At 30.7% G+C, this 13,996-nt stretch overlaps 4 protein-coding genes across 4 annotated transcripts; 2 read left to right on the forward strand and 2 right to left on the reverse strand.

Moving 5' to 3' along the window:
• Window positions 1-1,506: 1,506 nt before the first annotated feature.
• On the reverse strand, window positions 1,507-4,029 carry TVAGG3_0349950 (regulation of response to stimulus; the record flags this gene model as incomplete). The annotated part of the gene is made up of 1 exon (XM_001320088.2): window positions 1,562-3,955. One exon carries the CDS (start codon window positions 3,953-3,955, stop codon window positions 1,562-1,564), a length of 2,394 nt encoding a protein of 797 aa, XP_001320123.1.
• A 357-nt stretch (window positions 4,030-4,386) lies between these two features.
• On the forward strand, window positions 4,387-6,816 carry TVAGG3_0349960 (uncharacterized protein; the record flags this gene model as incomplete). Its single annotated transcript, XM_001320089.1, has 1 exon — window positions 4,387-6,816. One exon carries the CDS (start codon window positions 4,387-4,389, stop codon window positions 6,814-6,816), a length of 2,430 nt encoding a protein of 809 aa, XP_001320124.1.
• Window positions 6,817-7,238: 422 nt separating this feature from the next.
• TVAGG3_0349970 (rubrerythrin family) lies at window positions 7,239-7,872 on the reverse strand (the record flags this gene model as incomplete). Its single annotated transcript, XM_001320090.2, has 1 exon — window positions 7,285-7,860. The coding sequence occupies one exon, from the start codon at window positions 7,858-7,860 to the stop codon at window positions 7,285-7,287; it is 576 nt and encodes a 191-aa protein (XP_001320125.1).
• Window positions 7,873-11,356: 3,484 nt separating this feature from the next.
• On the forward strand, window positions 11,357-12,559 carry TVAGG3_0349980 (positive regulation of peptidyl-threonine phosphorylation; the record flags this gene model as incomplete). Its single annotated transcript, XM_001320091.1, has 1 exon — window positions 11,362-12,333. One exon carries the CDS (start codon window positions 11,362-11,364, stop codon window positions 12,331-12,333), a length of 972 nt encoding a protein of 323 aa, XP_001320126.1.
• Between the last annotated feature and the right edge of the window lie 1,437 nt (window positions 12,560-13,996).

Consider the following 13,996-nt stretch of genomic DNA (forward strand, 5'->3'; position numbering starts at 1 on the left):
GATCTGGCAGACTATGCAATCTACTTCAAAGACAAAGATAATTATTTTATCTTATCCATGGAGAACCAATTTTTCAATGGTAATGGCACTTTATGTATTTATTGTAATTCTCAACTCGTTAGTCATCGCTTTTGTTCCTTGAAAAATTCAAGACCTTTCATTTACAGCGCGTATGCAAAAACCATTGTAAATGAAGGATCCGTTTCCGATTGTGTAAGTAAAAATCGAGGTTCAGTAACTCAATGGTTTGGACGAGTAAAAATTGATTCAGTTAACTTTTCAAGATGCAAAACAAACCAAGGATCAGCATTTTCTTGTCAATCGGTTTCAAAGACAGTTAATTCTAGTTATTGTTGTATTGATTCATGCAATTCATGAGATTATAACTCGGTTTATTTCATTTATTTAAGTTCAAATATAATAAGATCTAATTTTGTAAATAATAGTCAAGATAAAGATAATTTTGGGATTGTACACATTGATGGAAATTTTGAAAATGTTCTAAATATTGAAGATTGTATTTTTAAGGAAAATTGTAAAAACGGAATGGGCTCATATTTCAGTACTAATTCAGAAGCATCAATATATATATTTAGGACAATTTCTGATTCAATTTCTACAAAAAATGAAGGCATAACCATAGAAATGTCAGGAATGGCAACGGCCATCTTTGAAAATAGTTTTTCGGCAAACATTTCATTGAAGTGTGAAGAATTATTTCGTGAAGAGAAAACACCAAAAGCAAAGATTCCCCGCTATTCATTTTCGATTCCTTGTATGATTACTAAAAAATAATTATCAAAGAAGTGAATGCACTGCATTTAAGTGCATTGATTTTTATTTGGTGTATTATTTTTGTTGTCTGGTGGTTTTAAACGACAATGCGAATTTTCGAATTATTGATTTTTTAGCAAGAAAAAGAGCCACTCCATATATAATGCATGTTTGCACACGATATACATAGATGACATTGATGTTTGCCTTTATTTTGGTACCAAAACATGCTTGTAAAATCGCTTTTTTAGACGACAATGATAATTTTGTCACTTTTCCATACAACAATAAAACATTCTCTTTATTTGGTGTATGCAATATGACATCGTATAAACGTATGATAGACTAAATGATATAGTTAATATATTTTGATGAAAACTATTTATTCACATTGCAATCATTAATATGCATACTTTCATTATGAGGTTTATATTTTGGAGTGGTTTTTTTGATCAACATATATAAAATGAAATGATATTGATTATTTGCTTAAGTAAAACAATGAATTATCTTCGCATTGAAGCAACTCATACTTAACAATACGGAGAGAAAGAAAAGGAAGAAAAAAGAAAGATGAAGAAAATCTCATTAGTGAATTAAAGCGATTTGCTCATTAAAGATAATTCAATATTTAGATATGGAATCAATCGAATTTATTTATGCATTATGGAAGGAATATTCACATATCTTCCAGGAAATGTGAATTTGTTACAGTTGTAGCTCATTAAATATCTTTTTTATACTTTTTTTGTTTGTAATTAAAAATAAAGCGCTATTTATTTAATAATCACATTAAAATAAATACAGTTATATAAGAAAATGAAACACGACCAATACTATGATAATCACTTTTACACGAATAACCTTCACAGAAATTAAAGGAATCGATTTGAAGTCCAGAAGTTTTTAATAAATTAACTATAGCTTTTTTACTTGTACCTTGAATTAACACTCCGCATTTCAATTGAGGGCAGTCCAAAAATGCATTAGATCCAATACTTTGTATACTGGATGGAATAGTAATTTGTTTCAGTGATGTGCATCCTTGGAATGCACTTACACCAATACTAGTAAGTGAATTTTCAGGCAGCATTATAGACTCTAGATGCGCGCAACTTATAAATGCGCTGTCTTCAATATGCTGAACACCTTCAAGAAGAGAGAAGAAAACACGAGATGAAGCTGGTGGATAGACATGCATTCTGTACCTATTACTACTATAAATTGCACTACTTTCACAAAGGAAGTTTTGGGATTGGAAGGTATTGACAGTTGAAAACTTTGAGCAGCCATCGAAAACTCCAAAGCCAATGCGGCTAAGTTTGCTGCCACTTCCAATATGGATAGAAACAAGTTGGCTGCATCCTCTCAAACACTGGTCATCAAGAGTTACAACATTGTCTGGAATATCGAGAGATGTAATTCCTGTGAAGCTGAGTGACTCTTGACCTATGTTTTCGCAGTTACTTGGAATACTAAACATAGACAAATTAGTACAACCTTTGAACATGGAAGCTGACAGATTGCCAAAACCAATTGTCCCTGAAGTAAATGTAACTTGAACAAGTCCACTGTTCATGAAACAACCTGAGCCGACAGAATTTACATTCCCTGGTATAATAATATTCAGCAAAGATGTCAATCCACTGAAAGATTTAATACCTAAACTTACTTGTGATGTAGTTTTAAATGATATTGAACTGATTTTCTCACAATTCAAGAATGCATTTTCTGAGATTGTCAAAGGAGAAGATGAAGAAAACGAGAGCGAAGCAATATTCTTGTTATTTTGAAAAGCATTCGGTCCTATTGTAGTAAGATCTGCTTGGAATTTAATATCACCTGAAACTTGTGTCCCAGAAAATGCTGAATCTCCAATTGACTTGATTTTAGAGCCAAAAGTAAATGTTTTCAGATTTGAGCAACCTGAAAATGCGCCTTGTTCAATTGTTTCTAAATTTGAATCACCATCAAATGTAACAGATGTCAATGCCAATTTATTTTGGAACGAGTTCGTTTTTATAGATGTAACAGAGCTAAGGAGAACTATTTCTGATCTTGATCCTAAGTATTGCGATACAGATTTGTTTTTGTCAATGTAAATAACATAATAATCATCAAAATAAATGAATTCGTTGTTGATTGAAGTATATTTTATATTCGGATTAGAAGCCAATGCATTTCCTCCGAATGATCTTAATGACTTCGGCAATGTAATGCTAGTCAAATCATTACAATTTGCAAATGCTTCTTTGTTAATAGTTTCAACACTATCTGGAATAACAATAGACGTTAATTTACTTGAATAAAAACAACTATTATCGATTGTTTTTAAGGATTTTGGAAGAGTTAATTGCTTAAGATTTGTTGCGGCATAAAATGCCCAAGTTCCTAATGAAGTAACTTTATCCGGGATGATTATTGTTGAAAGCTGTGTACTTGCAAAACATCCACTGTTTATAGAAACTACATTTGGATCAATGGTATAGCTGTTTCCACAATTAGAGGCGCAATATATAATTTGTGTTTTATCTAAATTATAAATAGCTTTTGTATCAAAGGATAAATAAGGATTTTTATTGTTTAGTGTAATTGTTTTCATCGATGTTATACCAGCAAAAGCTAAGCCATTAACATACGAAACATTTTCGGGTACTTCGAAAGTTGTAAGCTTATCTCCATAAAACACATTTGAAGATAATGTAGTAAGCTGTGAACCAGGAGTAAAAGTAATACTAGATAGTGAATAGCATTGAGAAATTCCAAAATCTAGAATAGTAGTAACTGTAGATGTAATATTTATACTTGTGATCTTTAATTTATTTAGAGCATATTTTGATATGCTTTTTAAGCCTTCTGGAAGTAGTAAAGTAGCAATTGAATAACATTGAAAAAAAGCATATTGGCCAATATATTCTAGATCTTGGCATGATGAAAGATCAACACTTTGCAACTTCGAACAGGTGTAAAAAGCATAATCATTTATTCTTTTTAATTTCGGTTTCGATTTAAAAGAAAAAGTTTCAAGAATGTCTTTGACTGTTTTAAAACAATAGGTAATAGGATCTGTGCCACCAAAAACTTCGCAATCGCCTGAAATGATTAAATTGGATTTTTGGATGCAGATGGAGTTTAATGTCTTTCCTCCATCTGCATAGCAATAAGATGGTATCTCAGTCATATGCTAGAACTTGAATCGGTGTTTGAAAAATGTATGCTTTAGCTTAATTTGGGGAATAAAGAATTACAATACTGAACTCCTTTCAATTCAAAAATTGAATGAAATTTATTCGTTTTAGATAAGAGTAGAGGTTTTCCTGTTCATATTGGCGTCTAATTTAAAACTTAGTACCATTAAGCAAATGTACGATGCTTTCCCGATCATTGGAGTCTCACAGCTCTTAAAATCTGAACCAACTCGATTAGATAACAAGAATCATGACACGTGTGTCAAAAATCTATTCTAGTGCTTTGATATTTTGGTTTGTTGTTCAAACTTCGATGTAACTCATCTCAATTTCATTCGATCTTATGAATACTTCGATATATAAAATAAATGTTATTTTATAAAAATATATGGTATTTGAATTTGAAAATAATTCATTTTGATCAATGTTTTCAAACAATTTTTCAATACATTCTTTGATTAAGAGTTTATCATCTAATAATGATGAAGAAAGATGTAACGCCATGCATGAAATCGAACCATTGAAGCAAAACAATGAATTTTCTAATTTCTTGGTTAATTTTATACTTGATCCGAATGAAAAGATCGTTGATCGCATATTTCTAATTGGTGTCCTTCAATACAACAACCAGGTACTAGGAATTGAGCATTTTGAAGCTTTAAATGATTTGTTTAATTTGAGGCATCATCAAATGGATAATTTTCTTGCAGGATTATTTGCTCAGTATCATCACAATGCGCAAGATATAGAAGCGTATTTCCAAATTCAAAACAAATATGGTTCTATATTATGTATAACAAAATCACTTCCATTATTAAACCAAATTACAGAAAATTCAGAAGACTTAGATGAAATAATTCAAATGGTATGTGATTACGTGTCGAACATAATTCTTGATGAAAATATCGAATTTAAAACAAAGTACGAAGCATTTGAATGCATCAATATCATATGTGAATTTGAAACTTATGACTTGTCATCATTTTATTCACTTATATTTCAATTTTATTCTGAAATCACAGATATTTCACAAATTGACTGGAAACTATTTTCAAAATTAACAGAAAATGCAGTACAATACTCTGATAGAACTATGTTAGATGTTTCTTTATCGATTTTTAATAATTTATCGCAATTATCTCCTCATTCCGATAAGAACATCATTTCTAGCCTTATAAACATTGGATATGTAATTGATTATTCAATTGAAGAATACTCCAACGAAATTGACTTAAATGAACTCGTGATTTCAGCAATTCGAAATTCATTTTATTCAGAAGAAGACTATTATGAATTTAAGACTAATTTTGATTACTTCTATCAAATGGAAATAGATAATGAAGCCGATGAAGAAGATTCAGATAAATTACAAGCAATTTGTTTCAAAATTCTAGAAGATCTGTTAGATAAAGAATCAGCAACTGATTTATTGCAAAACAGTCTTGAAAATTCTAATGCTGTCGATACTGTTTTTTTATTTATTTTCATTAACAAATTTGACCTTGATTTCGATCCAAATGTACTTATAGAACGAATTAATGTAATTGACTCACCAATTAAATGCATAATAGCAAAAGGAAATTTCATTAGATATGTCATTAAAAAAGAAATATGTGATTCTGACTTTATTCAAGCAATTCTTAATGAAAACAACTCTTATTTACTTATTTATTTGTTAGACAGTATCCAAGAAAATCCAAACTTATTTATTAATTATATTCCTGCTTTATTTTATCAAATAATTGATATTTTATCTTCATTTAACTCAGATAGTGTCAAAAGTGCTTTGTGCTTATTATTAAATGTTATAACTGATGAGACAATTTGTTGCTTTACAGAAATTGATGATACTTTTATGCATTATTTTGAGAAATTATTAGATTATAGTGTTAATAGTGGAACAAACTGCGCAACAGAGGTATCTCTTATAATATCAAAAATGCTTTCTAATGATATGATATTGAACAATGTTTCTCAGTTATTATCTCAAAAAATCATTCATTTCTTTTCAAATGAATTTACTTTTGATTCAGGAATAATCATATTTGGAACTTTATTAATTGACAACATTAGTTTCCCAGATACATCATTTTATTCTCAAATATTTGATGTGTTTTGTCATAATTTTCCAAGTGTTGGATTTGTTACTGGTTGTGTAGAACAAATAATATCTATTCTATCATTTGGTCTTGAAAATGGAGTTCCTGGTATTGAAGATTCAATTTTATCATTCTTTAGAGCAGCTCCAAATATAAGTTGTTTGATTCATTGTGGAAGTATTTTAGTTCAATCAATAACTAAAAATGTTGAACTTGGAATTGAAATCATGAAATTATTGATAGTAAAAGAAGATGTTGAATCATATTTTCACATCAGGATTACAATCCCTACATTGTTTTTAAGTCTCGTCGATAACGACAAAATACAACGAGTTTATTCAGAATCAGGATTAGATTTTAACCAAATTATATCAAAGTATATGGAGGAAATGCTTGTGAAATCGAAATTTCTTTTGTTTATTGATGAAAAGATACTTTTGAAGTTTATTTTAACATTAAATAGCTTAGTCATAGATGGAAACGAATATCAGTCAATTGATATTGTTCTTCAGAGAATTAAGTCATATCTTTCTTCTAACATTGGTCTTCTTAAGAGTTTTGAATCGTCGGAAACTATTATATGGCAGACATCAAACTTTATGAAAAATGATTACGTTCTCTCTCATATTCAATGGATAACATATAAGCTGAGACAATTCATTGATGAATGTATTTGTCCATTCATACAACCTGGCACAGAATCAGAAACTTCTTATTCAGAAATTTTGCAATTTTTGAATGACAATCAATTATAATATATTATTGTTTGAATAAACAACTGTTTTTAAGTAAATGAGATTTGTAATGGCAGATTTATGCAAATTCAAATAATATGGTACAAAAATACTCAATCATGGTTAGTTTGGAGTACTAAATTGACATGTATATAAACTATTGTGTCGGTTTCTCTTAACTATGAAGCTTTAATTACTGAAGTAAAAAATTTGATGAAATAATATACTGATTTGTTCGCTTTTTATTGGTGAGAATAGAAGTTATGTTCGGAGTAGTATTAAATATTAAGTAAATTCTCTCTTCTGAGATAATTAAAATCCAAACGGGATCAATTTCGGATAGATGTTGAAGTTACATCATAAAAATAATAAAGTGTAAAATGAAAATGTAAAATAAGGCTGATAAAATGTGAAATGTCCACATAAAACGACTTCGACGAAAATCAATGTAAAAAAATGCTTTAAAAGTTAACATAATAAGCAAAAAGTTTACTCGAGGACTTCCTTGATTTCGAACCAGCCCTGTGGCTTGAAGCAAACTGGGCATGCCTTTGGAGCGACTTTAGCTCTTACGACGTAGCCACAGTTGCGGCACTTCCAGGCGACAACGGCCTCGCGCTTGAAGACTGTTGATGATTCAACTTGCTTGGCGAGTGTGTTGAAGCGGATTTCGTGTTCCTTCTCGACAGCAGCGATTCCACGGAAAGCCTTAGCGATCTTAGCGAAGCCTTCCTTCTCAGCAACATCAGCGAAGTGTGGGTAGTCTGTTGTGTGCTCGGCGTATTCACCGGCAGCAGCATTGCGGAGGTTTGTAAGTGTGTCGTTTACGCCACAGGCTGGGACCTCTGTCTCGATCTTGACAGAGCCAAGGCCCTTGATCTGGCTCCAGAAGTAGTTGGCGTGGACCTTCTCATTCTCAGCTGTTTCGATGAAGAGCTGAGCGATCTGTTCGTAGCCTTGCTTCTTGGCAACTTCGGCGAAGAATGTGTAGCGGTTGCGGGCCATGGACTCACCGGCGAAAGCGCAAGCAAGATTCTTTTCTGTCTGGGTGCCTTTAAGAGACATTAAAGCTAAGTGAAGTCATAACCTCTAAATAAAACACAATTAATAAAAACCTCAGAAATAAAAACTATAAAAAATTATCGCTTTGATAATTTGACTAAATAGCAATCGTATGAAGACTTAGAGATTTGACGGGCTTTAATCAGCTGAAATTGAATTATCATTCAAATATTTTGAATGTTTGTTAATGGCTAACAAATTTTGCAATACTGTTAATAAGTATTAACTATTTATTAATTTAAAAACTGACAAATATTCTCAAAAAATACAATGCTCGATCATTGAGCTTTCATTGGCTACATAAAAAATAACCGTATGCAAAATATGTTATCCTATCATGCATCAATTAGCTTTTTCAACTTAAAATCCTAAAATTCTCAAGAATCTGTTTGAAATTGAAATTTAAAATCATCATTAAATCCCAAGTATATTATGCGCAATAAATTTCTGGCAGGAAAACTCGTGTATTTCAGGAGTTGCACTTAAAATACCAAGAATTATTTAAATCACAAAAATATATGCCACAAAAAATATTTTGCATATGATCACTCGCTTTAACATTTTTGAAAGCAAACTATATTTCACTTTGTATTATGTCAATTATAAGAATTAAATATAATTTCATTATCTTATTCGAGTTTTGTTGATCGCCGAGCTACATATGTGAAATTTGAGCGGAAATTAGATAGAGGTTGAATTATTTTTCTTTGTTAAATGAAGAGTTGTCGATGATCTTAGATGGAAAAAAGAGAAGTGTTTCGACCTCAGACCTCAACGCCCGAGCCTGTGGCTTGGTGAGTAAATATCATGTAGCATAATAAATATATTGGTATTATTTGTTATCGAATCTATCACTTTTTACACTCAAATATATTTAAAATTGTTTTTCATTTCGAAATTTTCATTGCCACTTTGTATATTAATAGATATATAGATATATAGAAAGATTTTAAAGTATGAAGATCGTATATGCATGCAATTTTGAGAAATTTGCAAATTATCCAAATATTAAAAATTTAATGAAATTATGAATCAGAACTAAATGTAACTTATAAAAACATCCAAATTTTCTCTTTAAGTTCGGATTTAATTTTAAGAGAATTTTTCAAAGGTTTACTTCGTCACAATTTTTAAAAAGATTTCAAATAAGAAGTCCTTATTATGATAAACATAATGATTAAGAAATAAATTTACCCTTGTCAGACGATTTTATTTTTTCAGATAAATAATCGTATTCCTGGACTAGGGACTTCCACAGTAACTCTTTTTACAATATATACTTTCTATTTCTGCAAGAAAAATTACCCTTTTCTAGGGATGCGACGGTTTTACGCCATGACCGTTTAAAAATAGAATAATACGCCATTTTTGGGGCCGAATGGCGGGTACGGAGTAGCCGCCATTCGGCCGAATAACAAAACAATACAAAATTATCGCCGTCCTTTTTTTTCTCTCTCTCTCTCTCTCTTTCTTTTCTCTTTCCTCTTTTTACTCCTCTTTCTCTTTTCATCATTAAACGTAGAAAGATATATTAATATTATTTTAAAATTAAAAAAAAATAAAGAAAGTATAATAAGTAATTATTTAGTTATCGATATATATATGTAAAGTGATAATCTGAGGATAATCTGAGGAGGAGTCTGAGGATTAGACCGAGGAGTAGTTTCAGGAGTTGTCTGAGGATAATTTGAGGAGTTTGAGGAGTAGTCTGAGGAGTTTGAGGAGTAGTCTGAGGAGTTTGAGGAGTAGTCGGAGGAGTTTGAGGAGTAGTCTGAGGAGTTTGAGGATAATCTGAGGAGTTGTCTGAGGAGTAGTTTCAGGAGTTGTCTGAGGATAATTTGAGGAGTTTGAGGAGTAGTCTGAGGAGTTTGAGGATAATCTGAGGAGTTTGAGGATAATCTGAGGAGTTTGAGGATAATCTGAGCATAATCTGAGGAGGAGTCTGAGGATTAGACTGAGGAGTAGTTTGAGGATAATCTGAGGAGGAGTCTGCGGATAATCTGAGGAGTAGTTTCAGGAGTAGTCTGAGGACTAGTCTCAGGACTAGTCTGATGAGGAGGACTCTAAGGAGTAGTCTGAAGAGTAGTCTCAGGAGGAAGATCTGAGGAGGAGTCTTATGAGGAAGATCTGAGGAGTAGTCTGATGAGGAGGGGTCTAAGGAGTAGTCTGAGGATGATGAGTAATCTGATAAGGAGTAGTCTGAGGATGATCTGAGGATAACCTGATGACTAGTCTAGGAGTGGTCTAATAAAAATGTAAAATATTTTCAAAGAAAAAATTCTATGAATTTTATATTTTAATTCTTAGCATTATACTGAATAAAATAAACATAAATATCAAAATTTGAAATTGAACACGCCAAAAAATTGATAATCCACATTCAATATTTTGTAAGTGGCGTACTTTTTGAATACTCGCCATACGCCTTGGAGTTCTCAATTTTGAATTCGCCTTTATTTGGGCGACCTCAGAAAAATACGCCATTAAGAAAATATTGTATGAGATTTTAAATTTGAACACGCTCTACCTTAAGGAATTAAATTTATTAAGATATATTTATATATAATAAACGATTACTTAAAAAAAAGTATTTCATCACTTATGTAAGTTTCAAAAAAATCACGAAAATAAAAAAATCAAGATTAAAATTTTATTTTTAATTTTTGAATTTCTCAAATGGCGAAATTTTTGGGCGAACAAAAAAATGTACGCCCGGTCAAATGGCGTGTTTAACGCATCCCTACCCTTTTCTATCAAATTTTCAGTCGAAACACTTCTCAAAAAAGTTTATTTTTTTCCATTATTTTGTTATTTCAAAATTATTTCATTGATTTTGGAGATTTGAAATCGAGCAAAACAGCTTATTTTCAATTATATTTTTAGGTGCCGGATAATTTTTTTATGTTGAACTTTTGAAATATAATATGCTATCGATTGCTGTCATGAATCACTATTATCATTAATATTTATAAGTTAACATGTATCCAATAGGAAACACACATGTCAATTCCTTAACAGCCAGAATCAGCCTTTCATTTTTAAAAATTTATTAAGAAACATCTTTATTACAAACATTATTTGAATGTAAAATAAAACAATGCAATGTTAGAGTGTCTAATGTACTATTTAAAATGGCGAGCATACAAAATAAAACGATGAGCAATTTTTTTTCGATGATGCATTCTTTCTATTTTTAAAAATGCATGACTTACAATATGTAAACCATATCTATTGGCATAAATAGCCTCTACTTCTTTTGTTTACCTCAAAATTTATCGAATTTGTTCCCAAATGTGCGAAATATAACAATAAATCGACAAACATGATTAATGATAAAGAAAATTAGTACTCAAATCGCAAATTTTATGATTCGATTTCAAATTTAGATCTCAAATCCCTCATTATGACAAATAATATATGCATGCATAGGCGATTCCATTTTGATAAAGTTTTCCTATAACGATGACGATTATTTTCATTATTTTATATAGCGGTAGAATTATAATGTCAATATTTGGTCATATGAAGCCATCACGCATTGTAAAAAAGGCTATGGATGGTTTAGCTGGATTTAGAGAAACTACTTTTGCTGAAGATAAAGCTCAATATTTAGAAATTATTAGTAAAAATTTTGGTCGTATGACTGACATTCTTTATAAGAAAATTGATGGTGAAGAAGCGAGTTCTAAGTCGCTACAACTCATTAATGAGATTGCTGCTACGAATTTCATACTTGATGGAATTTTAATTTTATCAAATCTTCCGGTTGAGCATAGGAGACAATTCACAATGATATTCACAGGAGCGGTAGCCTATAAAAATAACGGAGAATCTCCTCTTGTGAAATATATTGAGCAAGATCCTGATATAATTGACACAATTATTCATTTATATAACAATCCTGAACTCGCCATTACAGCAGGAGAGATGCTTAGAGTATGTGCCACATACGAAAGTCTTACGAAACAAATCCTAAGTAAGAGTTCTGTTAATCAACTCTTCAAGTTTTTCACGGTTCCACTTTTTGATGTCGCAGCCGATTCATTTTCATTGTTCAGAGAAATATTACTATCATCACCAATCGCAAAACAATATATTCGCGATAATTACGATTTTATTGTTGAAAAATTGAATCAATTTTCCGAAAAATCCCATTACGCATCATCATTACAGAGTCTTAGACTCATCCGAGAACTAATCGAAACAAATGAAGTGTTCAATATGCTTTATTTGAGTTCAGATCGCAATTTTGATTTGATTTTACAGCACTTCACTTCACAATACAAGAATATTGCTATTGAAGCCCTTAAAATCTTCAAATTGTTCATAGATTTCAAGAAATCATCCGAAAAGATCCGAAAATTTACCAAAGATAACAAAGATAACCTGATCAAATATGCTGATGCACTTTTGGACTTCCCTCTTGATCAGAGTTTCAGAACTAATTTGATTGATACAATACAAAACCAACAATGAATCTATTTTGAGGAAATGACCAAGTTTCAACAACTTTTAGGCAGATTTCTTCATTTTGTTGGTTTTCGTAGAAAAAATCTTTCATTTTTTAATAATTTTCACTCATTTTTGACTTTTACTCTCTTATCATGTTATTATTGTTTATAAACATACTCTTTCTTTCTACTTTTTTACCAAACTTCAGTCAAATTGATAAAATATTTTTCTAATAAACACTTATTCTTCCAACCAATACAAAATAATCACATTTTTATATACGAAACAGCATATTTTCTATCTTATTTAACCAATAGAATGAGGCATTCTCATTATGCATTCAAATCACAAACGAAAGTTTAATATCATTAATATATTAACAAGCTAACTTTACACAAACTTAACTTAACATCAAGTTTGAATATCATGTTAAAATATAAATTTTATGAGTTAAAATTTGGCCAATTGTCTCAATAGTGGAAAATTTGGATATCACTTCGTATTGATACATTGCTTTATTCAAGGGAAAATATCATTTTTCCTGAAGCATCCAACAAAATAATGTCTGGTTATTTAAGACTTTAAAAAGTAACCTTTCATACCCAGACAAAAATCAGATATTCATAAATGAGGAATATTCTTGTACCAATTGCACAGATATGGTGGGATTATTTTCAGAAAATCCTCTGACGGGGTATTGCCTAAAAACTCCATTTTCTCAGACTTTTAATCTTGATTTTTCTTTCCCAATTCCAATTAAGGCCCATAAATATGTCCTGCAAAGCTTGTATAATGTGCCAAATACAAATTGTTATTGGTCTTATCCTGTTTCATGGAAAATATATTATGGAGATGACTTTACTAACTTAAAACTTTTGGATTCTGTGACTGATAATCAAATTCTATCAAAACGAGGTTTTAGTTTTGAATTCGATGTCCCACCTTTTAAGGCATCAGTAATTAGATTTCAGACTATTAAGGCCAATTATATTAATTCTTATTTGTTCGGTTTGTCTCAATTCGATATTTTTGGAGAAATTGAAACCAATAAAAAACAATTCCTTAGTGTCGCATGCATAAATCCTAAGACATTCAAAAATCTGTCATCATCTTTGTATATCCTTCTGATTGATTAAAATAAATACCCTACGTTCCCAACTTCTGGAAAACGGTTTTTCACCCTTATGATCAGTTTCAGACACTTTGGGAGTCTCCCAAACTTTGATATTTTGCATTATGATAGAGAAACGTGTCTAGTTTAACGCACAGTTGTTTTAAAGGCAAATGATGATATCACATGAAATTATCAAATTATCAAATTTTGAAGTACCAGTCCAAAGGGTCAATTAGATCCTACACAGATGTGCGATAGTGAAACATATGTGTTCTTGATTTGAGAAGTCCTACTGATAGAGGTATGAATCTCACAGCTTTGTGTGAGTGTGTCTGACACTTGTATAGAGTGGAATATGCGCCGACATATATTATATAATAACATGTAGTTGATAATTATGAAAAAATAGAATTCGATGCGAATGATATTGAAAGTTGTTTTGTAATTTGATATTTTTCTTATATGTGTTAATTAGTAAATGGCTTGTTTGTTGTGATAGTACTGTGAAAAATGAAAGGTATTTTAAATTAAAAAATTGAGATTTTGAGATATCTCTAGAATTAAGAATTTATT

The sequence above is a fragment of the Trichomonas vaginalis genome, chromosome V, assembly GCF_026262505.1.
Source record: "Trichomonas vaginalis G3 chromosome V, whole genome shotgun sequence".
Lineage (NCBI taxonomy): Eukaryota > Parabasalia > Trichomonadida > Trichomonadidae > Trichomonas > Trichomonas vaginalis.